General features: G+C 40.3%; 1 protein-coding gene across 1 annotated transcript in view; it reads left to right on the forward strand.

Moving 5' to 3' along the window:
- Positions 1-2,086: 2,086 nt before the first annotated feature.
- The window catches only part of LOC110492060 (teashirt homolog 2), a 44,261-nt gene continuing 30,191 nt past the window's right edge, over positions 2,087-16,156 (forward strand). Inside the window, exon 1 of the mRNA XM_021566041.3 lies at positions 2,087-2,611. Coding sequence (XP_021421716.1) covers positions 2,572-2,611 — 40 coding nt within the window. The 5' untranslated portion in view covers positions 2,087-2,571. The remainder of the gene's footprint in view (positions 2,612-16,156) is intronic.

Consider the following 16,156-nt stretch of genomic DNA (forward strand, 5'->3'; position numbering starts at 1 on the left):
AACACACTGGGATAGGGAGTGATTGAATATGTCCGTAAACACACCAGCCAGCTGGTCTGCGCATGCTCTGAGGACGGGCTAGGGATGCCGTTCTGGCCAGCAGCCTTGCGAGGCTTAACATGTTTAAATGTTTTACTCACGTCAGCCACGGAGAGAGAGGGGGGGGGGGGGCGGCAGTCCTTGTTAGCAGGCCGCGATGGTGGCACTGTATTATCCTCAAAGCAGGCAAAGAAGGTGTTTAGTCTGGCTGGAAGCGTGACGTCGGTGTCCGTGACGTTGCTGGTTTTCCTGTAGACCCTGCCACGTATGTTTCTTGTCTGAGCCGTTGAATTGCGACTCCACTTTGTCCCTCTACCAGCATTTCGCTTGTTGATTGCCTTGTGGAGGGAATAACTACACTGTTTATAAGCAGCCATATCCCCAGACCTCTTTCCAATGCATGGTTTGCGCTTTCAGTTTTGCAGGAATGCCGCCATCCATTCACGGTTTCTGGGTAGGGTAGGTTTTAATAGTCACAGTGGGTACAACATCTCCAGTGCACTTCCTTATAAATTCACTCACCGAGTCAGCGTATAGGTCAATGTTATTCTCTGAGGCTAACCGGATCAAAATAATCTTGAAGCGTGGATTCCGATTGGTCAGACCAGCGCTGAATGGTTCTACTCACTGGTACATCCTGTTTGAAACTGGTACATCCTGTTTCTGCCAATAAGACGGTGGGAGTGAGATGGCGTCGTGGTCGGATTTGCCGAAGGGAGGGAGGGGGAGGGCATTGTATGCATCGCTGAAGTTAGAGTAGCAGTGGTCAAGTGTATTACCCCCATGCATAGTGCAATCAATATGCTGATATAATTTAGGTAACCTTGTTCTCAAATTTGCTTTGTTAAAATCCCCAGCTACAATAAATACAGCCTCAGGATATATGGTTTCCAGTTTACATAGAGTCCAGTGAAGTTACTTGAGGGCCTTCTTCGTGTCTGGTTGAGGGGGAATGTACACAGCTGTGATGATAACTGACAAGATTTCTCTTGGGAGGTAATATGGCCGGCATTTGATTGTAAGGAATTTTAGGTCGGGTGAGCAAAAGGACTTGAGTTCCTGTATGTTGTTATGATTACACCATGAGTTGATAATCATGAAGCATACACCCCTGCCTTTCCTCTTCCCAGAGAGGTGTTTATCTCTGTTGGCACGATGCGTCGAGAAGCCCGGTGGCTGAACCGATTCCGACAACATATCCCAAGACAGCCATGTTTTTGTGAAACAGAGAATGTTACAATCTCTGATGTCTCTTTGGAAGGCAACCCTTGCTCGAATTTCGTCTACCTTATTGTCAAGAGACTGGACATTGGTGAGTAGTATAATCGGGAACGGTGGGCGATGTGCACGTCTACGGAGCCTGACCAGGAGGCCGTTCCGTCTGCCCCCTTTGCGGCGCTGTTGTTTTGGGTCGGCTTCTGGGATTAGATCCATTGTCCTGGGTGGTGGTCCAAACAGAGGATCCGCTTCAGGATATTCACGTATTCCTGGTTGTGATGTTGGTAAGTTGACATTGCTCTTGTATCCAATAGTTATTCCCGGCTATATGTAATAAGACTTAAGATTTCCTGGGGTAACAATGTAAGAAATAATACATAAAAAAAACTAAATATTGTATAGTTTCCTAAGGACTCGAGCGAGGCGACCATCTCTGTTGGCGCCATCTTTAAAATATATATATATATATATATATATATATATATAGCCAAGTTAGCATACTCATTGTGCATTTATTCCTAATGTTATTATTTTTCTATTATTGATATTTTTCCCCCTCTCTCTGCATTGTTGAGAAGGGCACATAAGAACGCATTTCACTGTTAGTCTACACCTGTTGATTACGAAGCATGTGACAAATACAATTTGATTTGGTAATATAGCATTTACTATCTATGGAAATAATTCAAGTTCCTTTCTTCCATCATCTCAGAACCCTTGGTAAAAACAAAATGGAACTTAAATCAATGACATTTTGCACATTATTATCGCTGAAACAGCCCTTACATATCCTGGTGTGTTCTCTGGCCCCTGGCCCTTTAATAAACTCATGATTATCTGGTGTAACAAATGTCTCGCTGCCATCATCAAGTCCAGGCGAGGGAGGAGTTTTTAATGTTCAGTTTGTTCTATGGATCGATGTTTGCTGGCATCGCCTCACCCTGCCTGCTCCGTGCGTGATAGCCTACCATTACCCAACGTTTTACGCTCTTCCTTGAACACACGCTATTCAATACAGAGCGCTCTCAAAACCTGCCTGGCATCTGACGGACGTAGTCCCATGGCTTTGGTGGTCCAACACGAAAAGAAAAGAAGACAATCCGCCCTAGATGATCTAGGAACGGAGGTGAAAGAAGAATAACTGCTCTGACGTCTGTTTTGCCTAGACAACGTTTTCTGACTCTGGATTTTATAGTGAGAGAAGTAGGCTACTCTAAATAAAGAGTCGCTCTCTCTGCATGGACTATCATACTAGACCGCATACCGATTTCACCTGGGCAGAGTGAGTGAGCTACGTGAACTACCAGTTCAAAAATGCCAAGGAGAAAACAGCAGGCGCCGAAACGGGCTGCGGGTAAGAGGACATTCACACCTATCATATTAGTCATAAACAATATTAGATGTTGTTATTATCAAACTGATATTGTATATGTTAAAACAGTATAGCAGTATACTTTGATCTGTATGATGTTTTGGGTAGTACACTGGCCCAAATCGAATGTCAAAGTGACAGTAATACCGGATGACGAAGGTGCAATTTATTCAAATATGATACTCGGCAATCTTTTATAGCCGAGTATCATATTTGAATATTTGGCTATCTTCGGCTATAATTTTTTAAGTTTTCTGTTTTTGAAGAAGGACATGTATTGTAATTTATTCCAAGTCGTTCAAAAGTTGTTTTAGTATAACGCAAAAGTGGTGTGTATTGCCATAAACAATTAAGACTTGCGCAAATGTATATTTCATGTGTGCTTCGGGTGGCTGTCCTAAACATTTGAACTTCCGATGAACTCTTTATATCTATAGCCCAGACAAATGGAGGACACAAGCACGCACACGCAGAGAGAGAGAGAATCTATTTTAAATTTTAAAAAATATATATGATTATTATTATTCAAGCATGTCACATTTTGTTTGTGTGTGTGTGTGTGTGTGTGTACTGTGTTGTTTATGATGTTCATAAACAATTATTATTTTTCCTAGATGGATTACACCCGAGACAATCATTGACAAACACTGTAACAGTGTAATGCACATTTTATGTAAATAGTTATACCTGGTTGTCACTCATCTGTATTCAGTCAGCTGAATACATACAGTAGGCCTACACTTACAGTACAATGTGCAAAATATAAACACAAGAGTAGACCACGCTCTTTTGCCTACTGTAGTGCTTTGGGTCATCAGTGTGCCTATGGAGGGTTTATTATGGTGACCGACTCATTTGAGTGTTTACAAACCTGGTTACTAAGACCAGATAGGCCAGTACCAAAAAAAAAAAAAACCTACTCTTTCGTTCATCCTTTGTTACCCCACACTGCAAAATAATTATTGTTATTGCTTAGTAATTCATCACTCGTATGATTAACCTTGACTTTGTTCTTGATGGTGTTTACACAATGGCATTCTATAGTGCATCCAAGTTGCGTTATTAAAAAGAGGGAATCAAAATAATTGAGATGATGGATAAGAATGAATTGATGAAGGGTATTATCAGTGGAGGTGGTGGGATGCTGTTCAGTGGGTTTAGAAGTTATCGGTCCTTATTATGGTTGCGATGTAGACACCAGATGGTGATTGTTCTCTGCCAATAATGGCGGATCTTTGTATCCGCTTCAGATAGTGAAACCCTTATCTAATAGACACACTCAAGTGTATGTACACACACATACATACACACACACACACTTAGAGAGAGAGAGAGAGAAAGAAAAAACATCACCAAACACAGAGACTCATCCTCATATTCATACACAAAATATTTGTCCCACATTCCACTCTGAAAAAAAGCCTTATCCCACTATTATTCTGGGAACTGTTGAGAGTTCCTAAGCGATCCCTTTACACGCTCTCAGCTGCCTCGCCTGTAATCTGGTAAATGTGTCAGCCCTATAGAGAAATAAGCCTTCCAGAAGAGTTTCTTCATTGTTGAGGTAATTGTCTCCTCTTTGACAGGCACATTCATCAGTGGCTTAATGGTCAATCAAAAGTTGGCAGGCAGAGTGTTTTCATTCTTTCCTATCCACTACATTAGGAATACTTAATCAAAATGTCTCCCGGTAATGGCTGTGAAGAGTTCATGACTGACTGATCCGTTGTCTGTGCCGATAGAAAATTAACAGCTCGGCACTGGAGAGATGTGGGCCTGCAGATAAACAAATTGTGCATTAATATTTCATCTTCAAGACCTGGGATGTGCTATCAGGCGGCAGAATATTCCTGGGCTGTGTTGTCATTTCTCTCGCTCGCTTTTTTCCCTCTGTATTCTTGAAAGGTCTTTGCAGCTGTAACTCATTTCGCTTGATGACTTTACTGGGGTTACAGAGAGTGACGACAAATTGATTACCTGGCAGAGCAAGAATGGAGCGAAGAGAGACGTGGGCTGACAGTCATGTTATAATAATATGTTTAATGATGTGTGGAAGGGAACAAGGAGAGAGTGGTATTGAAATAAGAGATGCAAGGAATAGGTTTCATTTATATGTAGTGCTCTTGAAGATGTAGTTGGCCTATCCCTCTGTGAAAATTAAAAATGTTAAGGGGTAGTAAAGACAATCTCCTCAAGCAACAACACATTAATTCATGGGACATTTGGTTTTCAGGGTGCTTCTCTTCTCCTTGGAGAATAGTACTATTAATAGGTATGTTTGTACATTTGATTCGATTTTTTTCAACATTCATTGAGCAGAAGGTAACTTAAAGTGACAATTCCTTCCTGGCACACTGTAGAACACGCTAAACCTTTAGATTTAAGTAGAATAGTTCATGAATATAGGAAGGTATATAGTAAACATTTATGAAATGTGTATTTTGGTTTCCTATGTTGGATACACGTTTAACCCTATAAGTGGTTAGTGGACTAAATACATTTCTGAGTGAAAGTGGCCTTACGTTTATTTTGCGTCAGTGGAAGTATTTATCTTATAGGTTTTACAATACCTCTAGCTGTGCCTCAAACCGTTAGCCCAATTTGCTGTTAACAAGATAAACTGGAGAACAGACAAAGGCATTAAGTGTTGCAGTACCATTAAGTGAGTGACAGCAGCTTGTGGGAATTGGCTAGCTGAAATTCCTCCTAAGTGGTTTGTTCTGGAAACATCTTACCATTAAGGCAGATGTTGTTGATCCTAGTTTAGGTAAAAAGAAGTCCATTGCATCTGTTTGATTTGACATGGATTAAAGGAAATTACACCACCAAATAAAATTGTGAGAAATTATCTGTTTTTCTGTCGAAGATTACCACCATTGTTATTGTCATGTTTTGTTCCAAAAATATAGAATTTTGCTGCATATCTTGGATTTTGGTGGCTTGGTTTTGCTCCCCTTTTTTAGCTGCCCCCATCCTTCGCTTATATTTGGTGTAAGAGTAATATGGGGTTGTATTGTTTGATCTCATTGCATTTCCACCTGCATGCCATGCCAGTGAGGTGAGGTGACAGCAGGTGTGGATAGCTAATAGTTTGGAAGGCTTTTGTTTTTTTGAGAGGGAGTCAGACAGGGCGGTGCACTGTCTAGGTGATAAGAACACAGACTACTGTGCCCTCCAGCGTACTGATCTCGCTCTCCTCTCCTCCTCTCCTCCTGTGTGGAAAACAGACTGTTATGATTGGTCTTAAGGCAAGTGCCTGACTGCTCCTCAGTCACAACGCAACTGCAGCCTGCTACCGCTCATTCACCTTGTGTTCCCTCTGAGACCTGCACTAGTTTCCAGGCAAATTACACAATTTGATATGCTATTGGGCTGGGTGATTCATGTGGATAATGTTTCCATGTGATCGTCACAGCAGAAAAAGACTATTTCTTGTTATGATTTATTTCCTCATTAAGGCAGACAATAACAAGAGTATTGGGAGAGTTTATTGTAAACAGGCTAAATCTCATTATTTCTACCTGACATCCCAAGTATGAAGGAAATTATGCCACGGCACTGTGTTTTGTCCATGTCCCTACAGACACAATGGGTTAAAGACCGAAATGATGAAAAGACTGAAGAGCAAAGGCAGTTCATCAAATGTACTTTGAGGATGAAAAATTGGGAAGGGACTATTATAGATAATATAACAACACTCTGTGGTCCTGCTATTTGATGACATGGAGAACGTTTGTCCATGATGAAGTGCAGTGGAGTTTGTCTACTTGCAAAGCGCACCGCATTCTTATAAGAATGTAATAAGCACTTTTACCCTGTACATCACCTTCTGAAACACAGTTTACTCTTACACAATGAAGTAAAAAAAAAATAGGACCGCTTCATGTGTTGTTGACTGAAATGTGTAGTTGTACACCAAAGTGTTGGCCATATGGCTCTGAAGTCAGGGCTGGATCAGGTATCCACCACCATATGCCTCTCAAATAGATATCCATACAGATCCATATCTGTTCTAATTGCCACAATTCACAGAAGAATATCCTAGATACAAAGATGTCCTCTTATTTCAGCGCTATACAAGGACTTACATGCCGCATTGCATTGTAAGTTACTTAAATTGCGAAGAACATACTAGCATAGAGCAAATGCAAAATGGAGGACAGAGAAACTATATGAACCATACAAGATAAACAAAAAGCCAAAACGCAGGGAAAATATTCATCTGAAGTTCTCTGCGGCGTACCTGATTTGCTTCTAATCAAATCCTTAATGGGCTTCAATTAAGATGTATTATGCAAATTAACCCTCAGTAGTTACTGTCTGCAGTAGCAGGAGCTATGACAATATTTTGCTAATGGTGTGATCTGTAACAATTACAGAGGAAACTGATTTCATACTGTGCCTCTATGCTTCTCCTAAAGGTTAACAGGCAGTTCAATTTGCATTTAAATGTTGTTCGTATTTAGTTTATTAGTATATTGGAAAGACTGCATTCTTCTAATTATTTTCAGAAAGTTGGAACAAGGACCAAACAATCTCACTACATTTCTTCATAGGTTTAAACAATTTTTTTTTTTTTGGTAATGTGCTGTTACGATGTGTTATTTTAAGAAAAACTATTGTACTGCTTTCTCAAAATTGACAGGCGTAACAAAATTGATTAGCAAATTCATCTATGAAAATTGCATTTGTTGAGGTAATCAGCGGGCTTAATTGCTACATTGCCCAAGCCGGCTTAAAACACCTCATCTCTATAATGCCAGAGGAATAGGAAGTTGGACACCTTGCACTTTCATTTAATATGAGCACTGATTGCCCGTCTGGCTGTTTTATAGCTGACACCTTTCGTGAGTCGTTCCACAGTGTAATTACATAGGACCTAATTTGATGAATCAACTCAATACTCTGTCGTCCAGGCTGACCTCCCTGGCCTATGCTCTCCATTCTCTAGACTGGTGTCAAACGGTGGGGCTTTCACTTTTGAAATGTTCACCAATTCAATCACGTTTGGTGTCTAGAAGAACGATGCTTGGACCTGAACCTCTTAGTATACCACCGATCCAGGAATATACAGAGGCCAATAAAAACAGGATATTTCCAATGTCAATTACTGTATACATATTGTATTTGACAACCAATCAATTCCTTGATTCCCTAAGCAGAACCATATATCGATTTCTTCTGATGTTTGCCATTTTAAACCATGTTCTTATGGTAGCTTCGGTTCATAATGTCAGTTAATGGGCCTCTTTAATAACACATGGCAATAAAGATTCATACTGTACAATATTCCTTCAAATGTGACATGGTTGGAAATACGTTAAATGTAGTACGAGTACCCATACAATGTGATAATGTAAGACTATCCTTGCTCTTCACTTTCCATTGGTGTGCTTTTCAAGCCTTGAGAATTTGCCTGCATGTGCTGAGCCAGTCTGTTGAAACTAACATCGTAATTGAGACTCATTAAATAGCACTGACAGCTTAGGTGTCCGTGTTGAATATAGAATAATTCTGTTGTACTTGCAACTTGATTAAGAGGACCCAGAGAACATATTAATGTTGTATGCCTTGGTCTACCCTGGTATGTGGAATTCATAAGTAAATCATCAAAGGGAATAACCTGTATAATGACTTTGTACCACATATGTACATATTAGGTAGCAGTTATAGGTTACTTACGTGCATAGTACTTATCACTGTTATTTCAGTTTGCAATAAAATACAATACTACACAAACGATTGAGTAATTACTGCATACGTTAATAATATGTATGTAATAACTTGTAATATGTATGTAAAAGCTTGTAATAGCCTGTTACTTTGTAATTACACAAGTTTTTCCACTGGTAGTTACTCTGGAACCTAACTTAAAGTGTCACTGTGAATACTCAACATACTCAACATACAGTAACAGGCCCATTCGCATGCAACCTAACATGTGAATCATGTTAACTTATTATTCTATTTATTCATGCAGGTCACAGTGTATTTTCTTAGCTACAATAACAGAGTCGAGACAGAGTATGCATCCAAAATATGCATCCTGTATCATCTAAGCTAGCAATGAAAGGAAATTGGAGTTGGTTCAAAATTGACTGTCCTTGTAATGAGCGTATGATGGATGGTATAATTTAAGGAAAGAAAATGGATGCGGGCAAACCCAAGATATAATGATTCTGTTGCATTTTGATACACCATGAAGATTGACTAATTCCACTTAATATCCCAAGAAATCTATGATAGCAAGTTACTCAGTAGATATTTTCTAACATTGTTATAGTCTTGTGGTAACCTGTCTCACATGTATGACACATGAAAAGGGCATAGATAGTATATTTTTATATTTATGAGGATATGTTATGCTTCTGTTTAGAGACCAGTGCAAAAACATTTTCAAATAATTTAGCTGGAAGCAGCAATGAACGGGGTTCACAGGAAGACAGAAAGGACACAAGATCAGTTGGATAACAAAGCAAGCACTCTATCATGTAGGAACTATCTTCCTTTATGTGCAATCAGTGAAAGCATTGCCCCATGTTTATCTCATAATACCACAAGGATGACACAAGTGAAGTAATAAACTAGTGCTGTAGGTTGGTTATTTTTTTCAAATTTACTAGAGGCTAATTCATTGAGTATACATGTACTGAACAAAAAAACGCAGCATGCAACAATGACAACAATTTTACTGAGTTACAGTTCATCAGTCAATTTAAATATATTCAATAGGCCCTAATCTATGGATTTCACATGACTGGGCAGGGGCGCAGCCATGAGTTGGCCTGGGAGGGCCTAGGCCCACCCACTGGGGAGCCAGGCATAGCCAATCAGAATGAGATTTTCCATGCAAAAGGGCTTTATTACAGACATAAATACTCCTCAGTTTCATCAGTTGTCTGGGTGGCTGGTCTCAGACGGTCCTACAGGTGAAGAAGCCGGATGTAGAGGTACTGGGCTGGCATGGTTACACATGGTCTGCGGTTGTGAGGCTGGTTGGAGGTACTGCCAAATTCTCTAAAACTATGTTGGAGGCAGCTTATGGTCTAGAAATTAACATTCAACCCTCTGTTAACAGCTCTGGTGGACATTCCTGCAATCAGCATGCCAATTGCACACTCCCTCAAAACGTGAGACATCTGTGGCATTGTGTTGTGTGACAAAACTGCACATTTTAGAGTGACCTTTTATTGTCCCCAGCACAAAGTGCACCTGTCTAGTGATCATGCTGTTTAGTCAGCTTTATGTACCACACCCATCAGGTGGATGGATTAGAATATTTTTAAAGTATTTTTAGCATTAGCATATGTGCTAACGTGCATCTATAGGTACAGTGTAGCCATATTTTAATGCAGCATCTATTTCTCAAAACCATTAAGACTTATGTAATGAGTGAATCTGACGTATGGATCATGAGAAGAAGATGATTGCAGATGATTTTGAGCATTAGCGCTACATCATGCAAAGAATGAGTTGTTAATAGTTTCCTTGTTGTTTGAGACATCAATACCAAATTCAGTATGGTTCATCTTAGGGACGACCATGATAGTGGTGTCATACTTTCTATGTATTTTTTGCATATTTTAGCTTATTAGCGCATGGTATAATCTCTAGGTCAAACCCAGTGATTGCTATTATGCTTATAACATTGCCCCCTATAGGCCAATCATTGCCATTATTTTTTTTACCAATTTACTCATGGCCTCTACTTTCTGTGTGTCAAATTAGAAAAAAAAGTTCCCAATCTATGCTTGAGTTATTTGACCATGTCATAAGAAAAAGAAGAATAACAATAGGTTTCAGAGCTTCACTGCGAACCCCTGATTATTTAGGCATTTTCTTAGCCTTTTCCTCACCTCTTCTTTAAGATGATCATCTCACACATAAGAAAGAACATTAGCTGTCATCAGGAAAGGTTCATGTGGGTGTTGGATGCCGTGATGATGTCACAGATGAGATTTAGAGAACCGCAAATGTTTCATGATTGATTGGACAAATGCATTTCCTGTTCAGTCAGTTCTAAATAACACCCAGGCAACTTTTTCCAAAGAACTAGTTGGTTAAAAAGGTAGGTACTGTGATTGAAAAGGGATTGAATACAAGTCTTCAAGGTAACATTTATCTATTGAATACCTATTAATATCACTTACTTTAGTAATAACACATTAGTAACTGATTATCCACGTACAATACAGTATGAGCAGATACAGATGAATCTGTGTCCTCTGATACAGGAATTTCAGGGAAGAGTTGGACATTGGACAGATGCAGGCAGTAGGCCACAGATACTGGACAGTAGGCGACAGATACTTTGAATATGTGAAAATGTAACGACTTGTGTACTAACTTTACAGTTTTCTGTACTGCATATAGCATATTGTGTTGTTTGTGTATTTGAATGCTGACGTCACTACAGGAATTTCCATGTAAATGGGCAATAAAGTATATTGTATCCTATCCCCTGTCGGTTGTCCCTGTGTTCCCTGCTCGTCATATTTCACATCACGTAATGTACATTCAAGCGGTCACTAACCAGGCCCCTCATAAGTTATGCTGTCAAGCTAGTGAAGTATCTCCACGTTTCTCTTCCTGTCTTTCAGATTGTACTCATAAACCAAAAGCAGTAGGGAAAAAAACGTTTTGAAACAGTGAAACAGGGAGTTAGTACCTGAACCTGCCTGATAAGGAACGCTCATTTTCTGTGGTAAAACGTTTTGCTGTACTGAACATGGGAATGAACTGAGTGAGAAGGCGGGTGACGTCTGAGAGCTAACCAGATCGTCTGGTCTGATGATGGCAAATAGTCTGAGGGGCCTGTGTGTGTGTCTAGGCCAGGGAGGCAGGGCTTTGTGGGATCAGCACTCTAATACCTGCCATTACACTGCCAGAGGGAGTCATTAAGGGTTAGCAGGATCCTGTTCCACATCATACTGTAGTTCAATTAATTCTGAGGGATAACGACAATATGCATTTCAATGGAAACCAGATCTAGATATTTCTCAGGCGTTTCCTCTGTTGTTCCCTGAACATACAGTGTCGATTTGTATGCGTTTCAATAAAATGTCAAATACAAGGGAAAAGGGATATTATATTAATAAAATATAGGAAGTTATTTAAAAAAAAAAAATCCATGACTAATCTTTGTTATTTATGGTTTCCCTTTACACTTTTTTTAGTACCTGTAGTTGTTTAGGTATACTCTGGCATTAAATATTAGCATTGTGCTAACCATGACGTGATCAGAAACTGTTGTAGGACGTCTTGTTGTGGGAGCTCAGCATTCTCCTTTTTGTTTGATCGAATTACCTCACAGATCCCTCAGGTTATTTTGGGAAGTTCTGGAAGATTGGCCATTTTCTCCATGACTGTCTGTGGTATAGTGTTTGGGACAGAGGAAAGCCATTGTGTCTGGTGGTGAGAGTGATCATATTTGGATTCAACCACGAACCTTGGCCATAAGCCACAACAATCGTCTGTGAGTCTGTGAGTGACATGACCAGAACTCAGGGCTTTGGTGTCTCTTTGGTAACCGTTGCCTGTGGGGAGATCATCTCCACGACAACGTCACAGAGGTCATACACAGATCATAGCCCATCGCCCGGAGCCATGACATTAACACTGGACTGGCTCTTTCTCAGCTGAACTGCCTATCCCTTCATATCTACTGCACTATAAACATACATCTAAACGGTCTGAACCTCTATCATTGTTATGTTTTCAGACAGACTGGGTTCAGTTCTGTTTGTATCCAACAACAACCATGGCATGTCTCAGCACACTATATGTATTCATACACAGCCCTGTAAGGCTGGCTGAAAGAGGCTTAGTGACAGGGGTTGATTACATTTGAAAAAGGGATTGGCTGTGATTGGCTGTTTGATACGTGAAACTATATACCAGATGGAACACATTTGATGTAGTTTATATAGATCTGGGGTTTGTTTGTAAACAATGCAGGCCTATCCATCTTACATTTTAACTGCATTTCCATCGTATTTTGACAACACTGTATTTTTGCGCATGTGTTTGTGTGTGTACGTGCATACATACATGTGTGTCTGTTAGCATGTTCCCTGCATGTAGCCCTCCCACCCTGGCACGGACCCAGCTGAGAAGGTTCCGGCTGTGTCCAGGCGCATTCTTTAGGGACCTCATCAGGCACTGAATTTCCTTCCCCACTCTCCTTCTCCCTCTCGCCTGCCGGAGGGCATCCATATTCATTTCCTTCTCTGATTTGGGGGGAAATGATGAAAGGCGAGTTTCTCCCCCCCCCCTCTCTTATTTCCTGCCAAGTTTGCCTGCGTAACTTTACAACACAACGTAAATCTGAAAAGACCTGCACACTCATTCCCATTGGATTTAGACCCTAGATTATTTACACATGATCATCATGCCACACCAAAGGGAAGAAGGAAAAGCTCTATGTTAGGATGGATGATTACTGAGTGTCGTGTTGGGGAAGTGACTAAGTGGAAGAAAATGTTTGACCTCTTTTATTTGAGATCCTTCGTATTTAGAGTGTACAGGTTCTTACTGGAAAAAATTTGAAATTACATTCTTAGTTGCTTTATATAATAAAGCTATTAGTGCCTGATGATATCATAGAGATAACTGTGATGGTTTGAAATAAATAGCCAACCCTATCATAAGACTGCTGGCTGTATATTACTGAGGAAATGAATGGTAATGAAAATAACAGTCAGTCAGTCATGTTGCTCAACTCTGTAATTACTGGCATACTTTGATGATATGACACAGACAGTATACGCATCACCCTATTTATCCAAACCTCCGGTGTCATCAGCACAAAAAAGTATCCTTCCCCCTCTTCTACATATGCAGGCCTGGGCTGGGTGGCTTCACTATAGCTCTGTGATTCTGTATGGTTGCCATGTCAACTCTAAACACACATACACACAACCTTAACGCCTTAGCTTTGAGAGGATCATCTCCACCTCTGGCTCCGATCATGAGGGGTCTCTGTCTCGGCTCTGTTCAGTCAGAGAGGAATGTGCTCCCTGCTCTCTGCCTCCCTCCCGCCTTCAGGCACATTGAACAGAGTGTTTGCGGTCTGCAAACAGCCCACATTGATCATTATTCATGACAGAAAGTCATATGATGGTTTATGCTTATTCTAGCAAGAATAGAACCGTGTGTTTTTGATCTGAGTAACAGATACATTACTACAGTTACTGTAAAGACACCTCCTTCTTCTTTGAAATAGGTGATGTGATTCATATTAACAGTCATAATGTAGTACCTACTGTATTGGCAGCTGTGACAGTTATAAAGGCCAGATTCAGATTACTAAATGGAAACTGAAACTAAATATAATAGAAAAATAGTATAATTACAGTGCCTATATACGTTTTTCATTAGTAATGGAATCATACACAGCAAATTTGAGGTCAGAATTTTAACAGCCACGGAGTTAAATTGAACACCTTCAACATTTTCTTAGAAATTTGATGTGACCCACCAAAATAGTGTTAAACTATTGGGATGGGGGGAGGGGGGGGGGGTTGTTGTTGTTGTCTGGTTTGTCAAATGATTAGTAATTCCCATCAGAATTGAGCCAGAGGAAGGATATCCAACAATTGGAATATTTTATCATCCACAACCTGCATTCAAGACGACCTTAACCATCTAAACTGGATCAATCGTCTCAGTAACGGGGGAAATAAGTCCATCTCCTTACAGATTGGATTAGTTTAGATTTTTATTTGATATTTACTGATTAATGAATCAATCAATGTGCATGCAGAAACATAGATATTAACACAAACTATTCTAAAAATCAACACGTCTTTTTAACTCTGGGAGGGTTAACGGAAATTAACTCGACACAGTCGAAGTAACAACAACACCATCAAGTGTTCATTCCACAGTGATTCAAATAACACTTAATTTATTCACCGCATGTGGTGTCAATTTCAATCCCCCTGGTGTTAACCCCCCTAGAATCAACACTCAGATATAACGCTCACAACACATTTTACCTTAACACCGAGATTTTAACACTTGCAAAGTTGCTTTGTACTAACTGTGTTAAGGCGTCAGTGTGTTTTGGTTCGGCTGGCGCCTACTGTAGCCAACATTCACTTGAAAAAACGAGAAAAAATACTGTTTATCAATCTTGAGACGCCGTAGCCAAAATAGTTCAAATTAATCTAAAATAACTCAAGAAATCTGCCATTCATTTTACATCTAACTAAGATGTTTGGTGTATTTCTCAATGAAAAAATATGCATGAAAACAAGTCATCCCTTGTTGAATGACAACAAACACTTTGTTGAAGAATCTCTACTGTTGACCAATCACCGACAAAGAGGCATAGACTTTGGCTACTGACTTTGGCTTGCCTCTTGATACATTTTTGTGTGCACAAACAGCCCCAAAAAAAACTTGCAGAAGATAAAAACAAACAAAAACGTCAAAATGTTTTGTCATAATACACAGTGGATTCTGAAAGTATACAGACCCCTGGAATTCTTCCACATTTTGTTAAGTTACAGCCTTATTCTAAAATTGATTAAAATGTGTTTTTTCCTCAAACTACACACAATACCCCAAGAAAAAAACAGGTTTTTAGACATGTTTGCATATGTATAATTTACATAAGTATTCAGACCCTTTGCTATGAGACTCGAAATTGAGCTCAGGTGCAACCTGTTTCCATTGATCATCCTTGAGATGTTTCTACAATTTGATTCGAGTCCACTTGTGGTAAACTCAAATGATTGGACATGATTTGGAAAGGCACACACCTGTCTATATCAGGTCCCACAGTTGACACTGCATGTCAGAGCAAAAACCAAGCCATGAGGTCAACTGAACTGTCCGTAGAGCTCCTAGACAGGATTGTGTCGCGGCACAGATCTGGGGAAGGGTACCAAAAAATGTCTACAGCATTTGAAGGTCCCCAAGAACACAGTGGCCTCCATCATTCTTAAATGGAGAGGTTTGGAACCACCAAGACTCATCCTAGAGCTGGCCGCCCGGCCCAACTGAGCAATCAAGCAATCAGGGGAGGAGGGTCTTGGCCAGGGAGGTGACTAAGAACCCGATGGTCACTCTGACAGAGCTCCATAGTTCCTCTGTGGAGATGAGAGAAGGACAACCATTTCTGCAGCACTCCACCAATCAGGCCTTTATGGTAGAGTGGCCAGACGGAAGCCACTCCTCAGTAAAAGGCACTTTACAGCCCACTTGGAGTTTGCCAAAAAGGCACCTAAAGGACACTCAGACCATGAGAAACAAGATTCTCTGGTCTGATGAAACCAAGATTGAACCCTTTGGCCTGAATTCCAAGTGTCACGTCTGGAGAAAACCTTGTACCATCCCTATTGTGAAGCATGGTGGTGGCAGCATCATGCTGTGGGGATGTTGTTCAGCAGCAGAGACTGGGAGACTAGTCAGAATCGACTGAAAGATGAACGGAGAAAAGTACAGAGAGATACTTGGTGAAAAACCTGCTCCAGAGCACTCAGGACCTCAGACTAGGGCAAAGGTTCACCTTCCAACAGG

The sequence above is a fragment of the Oncorhynchus mykiss genome, chromosome 16, assembly GCF_057628025.1.
Source record: "Oncorhynchus mykiss isolate SJ-2025 chromosome 16, ASM5762802v1, whole genome shotgun sequence".
In the NCBI taxonomy this organism is placed as follows: domain Eukaryota; kingdom Metazoa; phylum Chordata; class Actinopteri; order Salmoniformes; family Salmonidae; genus Oncorhynchus; species Oncorhynchus mykiss.